General features: G+C 35.5%; 1 protein-coding gene across 3 annotated transcripts in view; it reads right to left on the bottom strand.

Moving 5' to 3' along the window:
- Positions 1 to 13,641, bottom strand: part of SCRN3 (secernin 3) — a 39,792-nt gene that overhangs the window by 21,427 nt on the left and 4,724 nt on the right. For all 3 annotated transcript variants that reach the window (XR_010662499.1, XM_065931783.1, XM_065931785.1), the window contains exons 3-5: positions 11,892 to 12,073; positions 11,138 to 11,337; positions 7,991 to 8,203 (exon numbers count right to left, since the gene is read on the bottom strand). Coding sequence is in view for 2 of the 3 variants with exons in the window: in XM_065931783.1 (XP_065787855.1) it covers positions 7,991 to 8,203; positions 11,138 to 11,337; positions 11,892 to 12,073 (595 nt within the window). In the remaining variant the exon portion in view is untranslated. The remainder of the gene's footprint in view (positions 1 to 7,990; positions 8,204 to 11,137; positions 11,338 to 11,891; positions 12,074 to 13,641) is intronic.

Raw genomic sequence — 13,641 nt, 5'->3', positions numbered from 1 at the left:
GAATTATTATAATGCAGTGGCTAATTGATTTATAATTTTTTTCTACCTATTTTTTATTCCTTTTATCCAATCCTTTTATCCAAACCTTACAATTCTTGACATTTTTCTCTCTGACTTAGTTATGTGTTGATAGTCTTCATTTTTTCAGAATACCTGCTAATTTTATGTCCTAACCCTTTAGGTTTATTGTCATAAAAAAAGGACACAATAATGATCATTGTTAAACTCTCTACCAGTTAGATAGTGCGATTCAATTTACAAGCCTTTGTTAACAGCAACAAAAAAACTTACCAAGTGTACATATACACTAGTGCAGACACTGAACTAGGTGCTGAGAAAAGTGTGAGGACAAATAAGAGTCTTTTTTTTTTTTTAAGTTTCATACAGGAGATAAGTGAAGAGCACAAACATAGTTTTCTCATTTGTAAAATGAAGATAATACCTACTTATCATGGTTGCTTAAAGAAAATAACTTAAAGAAAAATAACTTAGCACAGTGTCTAGCCTCCGATACACTTTTTAAATAAATAGGAGTAGGTACTGTTGCAACCATTACTTCATCTCTACTTTACAATAATAGTCACCCTAAAATAAAAATCCTTAGAGTAACATATTTCAGCATTTTCTACATATCTATCCAAATGGGAAAAGAGACACTTAAAATAACCTACTTATAAAATGACAAACTAACATTAAGAAACTTAGAGGAAATTTTTCAAATGATAAGACGTTCTTCTGGAAATTAAAAGTAAGGTATTAAATACTTGGAAAATAATGACATTAAGGCATTCTAAAAACATTCTGTCACGAACTTTTTTCTGCTGTGTGTGTGTGTGCGTATTTGTGTGTTTAGTCACTCCATGGTGTCCGACTCTTTGCGACCCTAGGGACCACAGCCAGCCAGGCTCCCCTGTCCATGGGATTCTCCAGGCAAGAACACTGGAATAGGTTGCCATTTCCTCCTCCAGGGGATCTTTCTGACCTAGGGATCGAACGTGGGTCTCCTTCATCTCCTGAACTGGCAGGCAGGTTCTTTTACCACTGAGCCACCTGGGGAGCCCCATTTTTCTGCTATACGTATAATTAATTTGCTTAACGAATACCTGAGAAGCAAGTATCAATCACTGACTGATCTTTTCTCTGAGAAGTTGCTTTCTGACTGATTTATAGAACCATTTTATCTTTCAAGTGAAAGAGTATATATCAGTCACATATTTTTGTTAGTGAAAAGAGCCTTTTAGCATTTATCTGCCACCCAATTATCTTCTAAATAATTTTCATAATTATTGGGGGGGGGCAGATAAATAATTTTGGGGTAGCAGATAAAGAATTTTTCTGGAATTATTTGGAGGCAAATAGACAAGAAAAAGAGCCCTTGTGACTCAGACAGTAAAGAGTATGCCTGCAATGCAGGAGACCCAGGTTCAATCCCTGGGTTGGAAAGATGTCCTGGAGAAGGAAATGGCAACCCACTCCAGTACTCTTGCATGGAGAATCCCTTAGACAGAGGAGCCAGGCAGGCTACAGTCCAGGGGTCACAAAGAGTCAGACACAACTGAGAGACTTCACTTTCACTTTCAGACAACATAAAAGTAGCACAACACATGCACATGCTTTGACCCCACATCCTACTTTGAGGAAATTTTTCTAGGAAAATGGTCATGGATGTGAAAATAAATAAGCTATAAGCATGTTGTATAATTTTCAGTAGTGAAAAACTAAAAACAATCTAAATAACAGGAAATTTGTTAACTAAAGTATAATTCATACAATCAACCTTTACAATGATAAAATACAGCCATATGGAAATAAAAATATACAAAAATAACAGAATACCATGTACCTGTTAAAAAAATGAAAAAGTTCAGTACATATAAAAATAGAATGATATACATTACCGCTAATTGGAGAAAAGTTATGTGCAGAAAAGTATGTGCAGAATGCAACCATTTTGTAAAGCAGAGAGTCAAGAATACCTATATGTAATTTCATTAAGCATACAACATCTCTGAAAGAATACACAAGGAACTGCCTATAGGAAAAATAACTGAATAGGGGCCTGTTAGAAGGGAGACAGGAGTAGGAAATGGCAACCCACTCCAGTGTTCTTATCTGAATAATTCCATGAACAGAGAATCCTAGTGGGCTAAAGTCCATGGGGTTGCAAAGAGTTGGACACTACTAAGTGAATAACCCTTAGAAGGGAGACACTTCACTTGGGTACCTCTGAATTTTGAATCATGTGAATATATTTATTTTTATAAGTAAAGCAATGCTGAAGAATTGATGCTTTTGAACTGTGGTGTTGGAGAAGACTCTTGAGAGTCCCTTGGACAGCAAGGAAATCCAACTAGTCAATTCTAAAGGAGATCAGTCCTGAATATTCATTGGAAGGACTGATGCTGAAACTGAGACTCCAATACTTTGGCCACCTGATGCAAAGAACTGACTCACTGGAAAAGACCCTGATGCTGGGAAAGATTGAAGGCAGGAGGAGAAGGGGACAATAGAGGATGAAATGGTTGGATGGCATCACCTAGTCAATCGACATGAGTTTGCATAAGTTCTGGGAGTTGGTGATGGACAGGGAGGCCTGGCGTGCTGCAGTCCATGGGGTCACAAAGAGTCGGACATGACTGAGTAACTGAATTGAACTGAAGCTTCTATCAAACGAACCCTCCCTCAGATAACTATAAATGTGGGACAAAATACACCGAAGGCTTTTTACTGTAAACAAAAGCAGGAAAATTCTGGATGAGAAGTGACACTCGGAAGATGGAATTAAGCACAGAGTAAATTTCCCATTTTTGTTATAGCTTTAGCTTGAGGGAAGGCCATGGTCAATGCTATGCAATAGAAAACCTTAGCCTTTAAGATCTGAGGTACCAGAGGCCAATGGCAGGTACTAGAAGGTGAAGAGAGAACTGCAGAAAGGAGATACTTATAGAAAGGAACCGCCAAACTCTTTGTTAAGTAAAAAAAAACCCAACAACTCTGCCCAAATCTCCATCTGATTCATGAATTAGTATATGAAGGGCCAGAATGATCCTCATTCTAAAAACATAAGAGCTGAACTGGAATTTGAGCTGCTGACCAAAAGACAGACTTTGCAGGTTGTATACAATCAATTAAATTGCTAAATGAAGAGTTACTTCTTCTTAGGTGAGTTTTGGTAATTGGTGGCTTTCAAGGACTTGGTTCATTTCCTCCAAGTTATTGAATACACTTAGAGCTGTTTAGAGCATTCCCTATTATCTTCCTAATGTTTACGGATATATAATATCTTTTTTCTGACATGTAACTTGTGTTTTCTTCTTTTTTTCTTTGTCAAGCTGTCTAGAGTATATCAATTTATTAATTTTTTCAAAGAACCAGCTTTTAATTTGATCTATTTTTGCCATGGTTTTGTTGTTTTCAATTTTATTGATTTCTGCACTTTATGATTTTCTTTTTGTTCTTTGCTTGGGAATTTTTTGTTTTCTTTTGTTTTAGTTTATTAAGGTAAAAGTTTACATTGTTGATATGAGACTTTTCTTATTATCTGATATAAGCACTTAATGCTATACATTTTCCTGGAACCAGGACTTTTGCTGCATGCCATAAATATGTGATTTTCATTTTATTTCATTCAAAATATTTTCTAATTTGAGATTTCTTTTTTGACCCATATATTTAAAGTGTGTTCTACAATTTCCAACTATTGGGAGATTTTCCAGATAACCTTATGTAATAATATGCACCTAATAACAGCATCTTAAAATACATTACCAGTTTTTAAAATACAGTACAAGACCCAGTTACCCCCTCAGTCAGTCTCTGGCATCAGGAAGCTTTCATAGCCTCTTATCTTTATCCATCAGAGAGCAGACAGAATGAAAACCACAATCACAGAAAACTAATCAAACTGATCACATGGACCACAGCCTTGTCAACTCAGTGAAACTGTGAACCATGTTGTGTAGGGTCACCCAAGATGAAGAGGTCATGGTGGAGAGTTCTAACAAAACATGATCCACTGGAGAAGGGAATGGCAAACCACTCCAGTATTCTTGCCTTGAGAACCCCATGAACAGTATGAAAAGGCAAAAAGATAGGACACGGAAAGATGAACTTCCCAGGTCGGTAAGGGCCCAACATGCTACCGGAGATCAGTGGAGAAATAACTCCAGAAAGAATGAAGAGATGGAGCCAAAGCAAAAACAATACCCAGTTGTGGATGTGACTGATGATGGAAGTAAAGTCCAAGGCTGTAAAGAGCAATATTGCACAGGAATCTAAAATGTTAGGTCCATGAATCAAGGTAAACTGGAAGTGGTCAAACAAAAGATGGTAAGAGTTAGCATCAATATTTTAGGAATCAGCAAACTAAAATGGACTGGAATGGGTGAATTTAACTCAGATGACCATTAGATCTACTACTGTGGGCAAGAATCCCTTCGAAGAAATGGAGTAGCCCTCATAGTAAACAAAAGAGTCCGAAATGCAGTACTTGGATGCAATCTCAAAAATGACAGAATGATCTTTGTTCGTTTCCAAGGCAAACCATTCAATATCACAGTAATCCAAGTCTATACTACAACCAGTAATGCTGAAGAAGCTGAAGTTGAATGGTCCTATGAAGACCTACAAGACCTTCTAGAACTAACACCCAAAAAGATGTCCTTTTCATTATAGGGGACTGGAATGCAAAAGTAGGAAGTCAAGAGATACCTGGAATAACAGGAAAAGTTGGCCTTGGAGTACAGAATGAAGCAGGGCAAAGGCTAACAGAGTTTTGCCAAGAGAATGCACTGGTCATAGCAAACACCCTCTTCCAACAACACAAGAGAAGACTCTACACATGGACATCACCAGATGGTCAATACCGAAATCAGACTGATTGTATCCTTTGCAGCCAAAGATGGAGAAGTTCTATACAGTCAGCAAAAACAAGACCAGGAGCTGACTGTGGCTCAGATCATGAACTCCTTATTGCCAAATTCAGACTTAAATTGAAAAAAGTACGGAAAACCACTGGACCATTCAGGTATGACCTAAATCAAATCCCTTACGATTATACAGTGGAAGTGACAAATAGATTCAAGGGATTAGATCTGATAGAGTGCCTGAAGAACTATGAACAATGGTTTGTGACATTGTACAGGAGGCAGTGATCAAGACCATCCCCAAGAAAAAGAAATGCAAAAAGGCAAAATGGTTGTCCGAGGAGGCTTTACAAATAGCTGAGAAAAGAAAAGAAGCAAAAGGCAAGGGAGAAAAGGAAAGATATACCCATTTCAATGCAGAGTTCCAAAGAATACACGGAGAGATAAGAAAGCCTTCCTCAGTGATCAGTGCAAAGAAATAGAGGAAAACAACAGAATGGGAAAGACTAGAGATCTCTTCAAGAAAATTAGAGATACCAAGGGAACACTTCATGCAAAGATGGGCATAATAAAGGACACAAATGGTATGGACCTAACAGAAGCAGAAGATGTTAAGAAGAGGTGGCAAGAATACACAGAAGAACTATACAAAAAAGATCTTCATGATCCAGATACCACAATGTTGTGATCACTCACCCAGAGCCAGATATCCTGGAATGTGAAGTCAAGTGGGCCTTAGGAAGCATCACTACAAACAAAGCTAGTGGAGGTGATAGAAATCCAATTGAGTCATTTCAAATCCTAAATGATGTCGTGAAAGTGCTGCACTCAATATGCCAGCAAATTTGGAAAACTCAGCAGTGGCCACAGGACTAGAAAAAGTCAGCTTTCATTCCAGTCCCAAAGAAAGGCAATGCCAAAGAATGCTCAAACTACCACACAATCACACTCATCTCACACGCTAGCAAAGTAATACTCAAAATCCTCCATGTCAGGCTTCAACAGTACGTGAACTGTGAACTTCCAGATGCTCAAGTTGGATTTAGAAAAGGCAGAGGAACCAGCGATCAAATTGCCAACATCAGTTGGATCATCAAAAAAGCAAGAGTTCTAGAAAAACATCTACTTCTGCTTTACTGACTACGCCAAAGCCTTTGACTGTGTGGATCACAACAAACTGGAAAATTCTTAAAGAGATGGGAATATTAGATCACCTTACCTGCCTCCTGAGAAATCTGTATGTAGGTCAAGAAGCAATAGTTAGAACTAGACATAGAACAACAGACTGGTTCCAAATTGGGAAAGGAGTATGTCAAGGCTGTATACTGTCACCCTGCTTATTTAACTTACATGCAGAGTACATCATGTGAAATGTCAGCTGGAAGAAGCACAAACTGGAATCAAGATTGCCCGCAGAAATATCAGTAACCTCAGATATGCAGATGACACCACCTTTATGGCAGAAAGTGAAGGAAGAAGTAAACAGCCTCTTGATGAAAGTGAAAGTGGAGAGTGAAAAAGTTGGTTTAAAACTCAACATTCAGAAAACTAAGATCATGGCATCCAGTCTCATCACTTCATGGCAAATATATGGGGAAACAACAGAAACAGTGAAACACTGTATTTTCAGGCTCCCAAATCACTGCAGATGGTGACTGCAGCCATGAAATTAAAAGATTCTTGCTCCTTGGAAGAAAAGCTATGACCAACCTAGACAGCATATTAAAAAGCAGAGACATTACTTTGCCAACAAAGGTCTATCTAGTCAACGCTATGATACATACAAAGTCATGTATGGATGTGAGACTTAGACTATAAAGAAAGCTGAGCGCCAAAGAATTGATGCTTTTGAACTGTGGTGTTGAAGAAGACTCTTGAGAGTCCTTGGACTGTAAGGAGATCTAAACAGTCAATCCTAAAGGAAATCAGTCCTGAGTGTTCATTGGAAGGACTGATGCTGAAGCTGAAACTCCAATACTTGGCTACTTGATGCGAAGAACTGACTCACTGGAAAAGACCTTGATGCTGGGAAAGATTGAGGGCAGGAAGAGAAGGACAACAGAGGATGAGATGGTTGGATGGCATCGCTGACCCAGTGGACTTGAGTTTGAGTAAGCTCTGGGAGTTGGTGATGGACAGGGAAGCCTGGTGTGCTGCAGTCCATGGGGTCACAAAGAGTTAGACATGACTGAGTGACTGAACTGAACTGAACTGAAAATACATTAAGCAAAAACTGACAGAATTCAATGGAGAAGCAGACATTTCCATAAATATAATTATACATAATACAAAATACACATACATCAGACTTCAGTTGCTCACAAGAGACTGTACTGACCCATAGCCTGGCACAGCAGACATCTCAATTCCAGCTGGGACTCTGGGTCAGGAGCAGAGTACTGATCTTAGTAAGTAGTCCAGTTCCTGCTCCCCAGATTAGTCTTTCTGCTAGGCACCTACATTCACATGGATGTTAAAAGTGGCCTGCAAGGCTGATATCTTGTCCACGATATCTTCTTTGACACAGAAGTTGAACTGCACAGAGAAAAGATACCTCAAATCTTGCTGACAATGTGAGTTCTCTCTTCATTTTTTACCTAATGATTACCTCTTCTTGTGTTTAAACCTAGCTGTATACGTCCTTAATGTTTAAATATTTTATTCAACAGTTCTAGAGTTTAGGAGTGAAAAGGGAGAATTCTTATATCTGCTCAGTTAGTCTTCTTGACCTATTCGAGATATAACTTTTGAAATTAGAAAATATCCAGGGTACTATCAAAAGACAAAAAAAAGTAGGAGCAAGAGTCAAAGAAAACTATCTCCATGTTCCAGTGAATTCTGACAACAAAAGTAATATAAATTTGGCTTTAAGAATATTAATAAGAACTGAAAAAGGATTTGAGGATTGCAAATCTGAACTTGTTCTTCAAACAGAATCATTACTGTTACCCTCTCACAATTATATAGCACTTCACTCATCTCAAAAAATAGCTTACAATATCACAATACTTTCAGTTTTAATAAATATATATCTTTACTTAGAATAATTTGCCAAAACCCAAACTTTATTATACCTACATTATATATACACGAAATATTTTCATTCTGGTATTATTTAAAATTACCTTTATGCTTATTCAGAAGTTTGTAGCCTTCACAGTATCTGCCTGGTGAAATCATCATCTTGGCTGTATCAAGATAAGAGTATGTTGCAGCAAAATCGAATTCCTTTTTCCCATCCCACCAACCTCTCTGCTTGGCATAGTTTCTCATGTCTGGGTGTTCCCGATCAATTTTTGTCGTTATAGAAAGCTGATTAGAAATATTGCGAACTCCCTCTATTTTCAAAGAAGAGAGGAAAGGAGAAGAAAAGTCACATTTAATGTAATGTGTCTATCTCTGTACATTATGATCCTTAATCACTATTTCAATGTAAATATAGACTTCTAAATGTTGTACCATGTATATCTATTTATTACACATGAATAAATAACTTTTTTAAATTAAACTTCTATTTTGAGGTAACTATGGATTCACACGCAATTATAAGAATTAAAGAACAAACTATGCACCTTTATACTGTCTCCCCAAATGATAATGTCTTGTATGATATCACAACCAAAATATTGATATTCAAACTGCCAAGATTATATCACAATGATCACTCATGTTGCCCTTTCATAGCCACAACCACTTATCTCTACACCCACCTTTTCATAAACCCCAGGCAACCATCTGTTATTCATTCCTATAATTGTCATTTCAAAAAAAAAAAACATATAAATGGAATCATACAATATATAATCTTTAGGCTTTTTTTTCCCTCTCAGTTTAATTCCCTAAAGATTATTCCAGGTTATTATATGTATCAACAGTTCATTCCTTTTTATTGCTGAGTGGTTTTCCATGGTATAGGCATACTACAGTTTTTATTTAAATATTTACCAGTTAAAGGACTGCTTCGTTGTTTCCAGTTTCTGCCTATCGTGGAAAAAGCTGCTATACAAATTCATGTACAGGTTTTTGTGTGCATTTAAGTTTTCTTTCTCAGGGATAAATGCACAAGATTGTAAGTGCTACACAGTGTCATAGTTGCATATTAAGATCCTTTTTTTAACTGCCAAACTGTTTTCCTGAGTGGCTGTATATTCGTACTAGCAATGTATCAGTGACCCACTCTCCACATTCTCACTAGCATTTGGTAGTGTCATTTAAAAATCTTTAGCCATTCCAGTAAAACAGATAGCCAGTATGATAGCCATCTGCTGTATGATGCTGGGAGCTCAAACCGCTGCCCTGTGACAACCTAGAGGGGTGGGATAGAGTGGGAGGTGGGAGGAGGTTCAAGAGGGAGGTTTAAAACGCAGGTATGCCTATGGCTGATTCATGATGTATGGCAGAAAACAACACAATACTGTAAAGCAAATATCCTCCAATTAAAATAAATAAAATTTAAAAATTTCTCAGCCATTCTAATAGAGGTATAATAATATCTCATTGTGATTTTAGTTTGCATTTCCCTAATGGGTAATGATGTTAAACATCATTTCATGAGCTTTTGTGATATCTGTATATCCCTTTAGGCAAAATGTCTCTTTGTGTCTTCTTGTTCATTTTTCTAGTTGGATTGTCTTTTTACTCTTGAATTTTGACAGTTATTTATATATTTTAGATATTAGTCTTTTATGTGAATTACTGTTTAAAAAATAGCCATAAGTAAGCTTAGAACATATAGGAGGCTTCTAAAAATATCATGACACTTAAGTTATAACAAAATTTACAATTAAAATACAAAACAGAAGAAACAATAAAAGCCTATTCTAAACAAATCATAATAAATGAAATAGATATGATAAATAAAAATTAACAACATTTTAAAACAGTTTAGAATGACAGTCAGCCAAGTAGAAATCAGTTAAATTACTCTAATGAAGTCATACTTGGGATGGTCTCACTACAATAATAGACTTAAGTCATGACAGAATCAAAGTCAGGGAAGAATTTTCCATCTAGTAAGATAATTCCCTACAGTTAAGCTATGTAGTTCTTGGGCTCATTAACTATTAGGAAGAGAAACAAGTTGGCAAAGTTAATCTGCAACTGAATACTCAGACTCAATGAAGGTGTCTGTTTCGGATGGCTTGGTGGGGCTCACTTTTTCAATAAAAAAACTTACTCATTTTTCTCTTGTATGTAGCATACTTGACCAAAAAAAAAAGTAATTAATGGTATGGTCAGGCCAATTATCATAATAAGAAAAATAGTCTCAATTAAATTTTATGCATTAATAAACATGCATGCAAAATATAAAATAAAATGTCCATCAAAACAACTGTCAATAACCTGTTGTGAAAAATAGCATCCAAATCCTGCAAAACTCAAAGCTACCTTCATGAAGATTTTCTAAACTTCTCCAGTTCACAATGACTTTTCCTTTCTTTAAATATTCATGGCATATATATGTATGTATTATTCATGTACTATTTAATATTTTCACATGTGTATTTGTAAAACTATGAGATCCAGAGGGTAAGTACACAAAAAGTATGTGAACATGCCTTAGCACAAGACTATACTCAAGTGAAAGAATACTGAACAAAGAGTCAGGATGGAAATATTTAAATTCTAAGGCTAAAACAATAAATAAATAAAAGTTAAAAACAATGACTTCTATCATTCACTGCCCTGAGTACATAGTTTCATACCTCTGAATTTCCTCACTGGAAAATGAGTATATATGATCACAAAGAAATCAAGAAAAAAAAAAGCAAAGCATTCTAAAGCAATTGTTTTATTTACTCAATGACATTAAATGTTTACACTTTACTACTGTTACTACTAACATATTCTTTCTCACCACTAACTCACAGTCACCAATCCCCAGTAACACTCCCTAGTCCTCACCTCCATATCCACACGTGATGAAATTCTGGAGTTCAGCCCAAAGTTTAAAAGATGAAAAAATAATAAAGTAATGATTTTATCTCATTAAAAGGTAAAAAACTACTATAAAGCATACAAGAGTTACTTCACAGAAAATGTACATAGGTTATATGAAATTAATATCATATTTATGAAAAAGAGATAGCACCTTTCCCTCTTTTTCAAGAAAGCTCTTTATAGAGTTCTTTCACTTTTTTTCATTTCCCCTGCAGTTTTCCCCTTCATTGCACTGGAGTATAAATCTTGAAAAATAACTAAATGAAATGTCTGCAATTAGGAGGTATTTTATTAACTGTAAAACAAATTAAATCATGAAAAGCTGTCCATACCTTCTACTTTTTCTGCTGCCCAGTACTTTCCTGCAGTCTCCAGAATCCAGGCTTCATTTCTATCCGCTATCAGGAAACTGTTGTGATAGCTAAATACCATCCTGCCCTCTGAACAATTTCCACCTTGGCCATATTTTTCTAATAAATCAACAATGACATTGAGGGCTTTTTCGGCTGTATCACCTCTTTCAAGGCCAAGTCTAAAATAAAAATATTAAAGCTCTCAAATTAAAAGAAATTTCCATTATTTTTCTTAAATAATTTCATGCACATGAGATTTTGTGTTTATGTTCAAAGAAAAACCTCTTCAAGTTAATAGATACAGGCAAATCCAACTTCTAATCTATTCCTTTTGAAGTTAGTTTGGGATGATAAAAACAAAGATCAGGGTTCAAATTCCAACTTGGTAATTTATTTGCAAGCTGATTTATCTCTAAATCTCCAGATTTCTCATCTGTAAAATCAGGATAATAATAATAGCCCATAAGGTAACTTGTGAGAATTAGTTATGGTCTAATAAAGTATGTTAAGTACTTCCAGTGAATCATAATTTTCAATTCCTTCCCTTCTCCTAATTAATGACATTTGAGTCTTGAAATTGCATACCTGTATTCTGAAGCATTGTTAACACAAACTATAAAGTATCAAGTCCAAAAAAATGGGGGGAAAAAGGAAGATAAAACATGTTAAGAGTTACACCAAAATTTTAAACGTAGACAAGCTCTATAGTGCAAAAATGTAACAAAAAAATAACCTGACAAGGTCCATGCCCAGCAGTGCCTCTTCATCACAAACTTTTTCTCTTCCCCATACAGCTTCATTCCCAATGCAAACTCCATGCTCATTGGCTCCCATTTCTGCTCCCCATAACCAAGCTGGGCGACTAAGGACAACAGCATATGTTTCAGGAACTTGATCAATTTCTATGTAGGTACACTGTAAAGAAAGTCATAGCAACAACAATAAAACTGAAAAAGAAAAGTTATCGAAGTCTAGAATCTTAAAATCGATCAAAGGCCTGACTATTATGAAAGAAATTATAACTAAATTGAAATTTTCAATTATAAAGGCATTACCCTTAAAAAATATTCAGAATTGTCCCTAAGAGCATTTATTCATTCAGATATGTACTAAGCCTCTCCTGTCTGCTAAGAAATATATTAGTTATAACGGTGAATCAGATACAGATCTTGCTTTCAAGAAACTAAGACTTGTACATTACTAAGACACAAGGAAATACAAAGTATAAGGACTATGAAGAAAAGTGAAGATGGGGTGCCAATAGAAGCTTAGGAGAGAGTTTCTAGTTGTGAAATCTTGAAACATATTGTAAAGGAAGATGTATGTGAGCTGAAATGTAAAGAAAGAGATCTCAAACTCAACGTCCAGTGTTTGTTGATTAATGATATACATTCCATATGGCAGCCCTTAAATACAAGTGATTGCCATAGAAGCCCATGTCACATGTGGAATTCACCCATCAGGTTTACCCACAACTGTGAAAAGAACAAGAACTACTGGCTTACAGGATAGGTGAGATAAATATGAAGAGATAAAACAGAAATGGATCCACAATGAGTAAATAGTCTCATCAAAAGAAAACACTGGCCTAATACAATTAGCCCTCCATATCCACAGGTTCCACATCCACACAGTCAACTAAACACTGATCAAAAATATTCAGCAAAAAAAAAAATTCCAAAACATTCCATAAAGCAAAACAAATTTGCCACTTGCTGGAAGCTATTTACATAGCACTTATATTGTATTTACAACTATTTACATGCCATACATATTGTACTACCTAGAGATAATTTAAAGTTTATGAGAGATAAGCATGACCACAGAAAGGTCTGCAGTAACTTGCAATTCCTATTGTCTCTGCAAAATCTTCCTCACATAGCAATCAACATATATGTTTAAAATAAAATTGTAATGAAAGACACATGTAGACTATAACTGTTTTTAATATATACTTGATCATAGCATACATTTCCTGAGATATTATCTCTTTTGAATAATGTAATATTTTGTTTTGGATTGATTCCAAACTAAATATTTTGGGAAATTAAACTTATGAATCAAATGTACTATTATTATGATTGCAACCATTTTTTTTTTTTTTTTGATTGCAACCATTTTAAAGAAAGATATTTGTAAACACCTGCTTTGATTTGAGCATTTCGAAAGGAAAATAAGTGAATGAGAGATATAAAATTGATACAATTCCTAAAAATAAATAAATAAAGTTTATGAGAGGATGTGCATAGGTTATATGCATGTATATGTCATTTTTATATAAGGGACTTGAGCATCAAATGATTTTGATATCCTAGGGGGTCCTGGAACCAATCCCACAAGGATGTGGAGGAACAACGGATAAATAAAACATCTAATATTTAATATATCTTGGTACTAGAATATCAGTAAAAATTGAATCTAAAAATAAATAATTTAGCAATAAAAGCATAGTGTGAAATTTTCCCTTTAAATTCCATGCTAAA

The sequence above is a fragment of the Muntiacus reevesi genome, chromosome 3 (assembly GCF_963930625.1).
Source record: "Muntiacus reevesi chromosome 3, mMunRee1.1, whole genome shotgun sequence".
Classification (NCBI taxonomy): Eukaryota; Metazoa; Chordata; class Mammalia; order Artiodactyla; family Cervidae; genus Muntiacus; species Muntiacus reevesi.
Note: the sequence above shows the minus strand (reverse complement) of the source record. Positions and strands in the feature narration are given on the sequence as shown.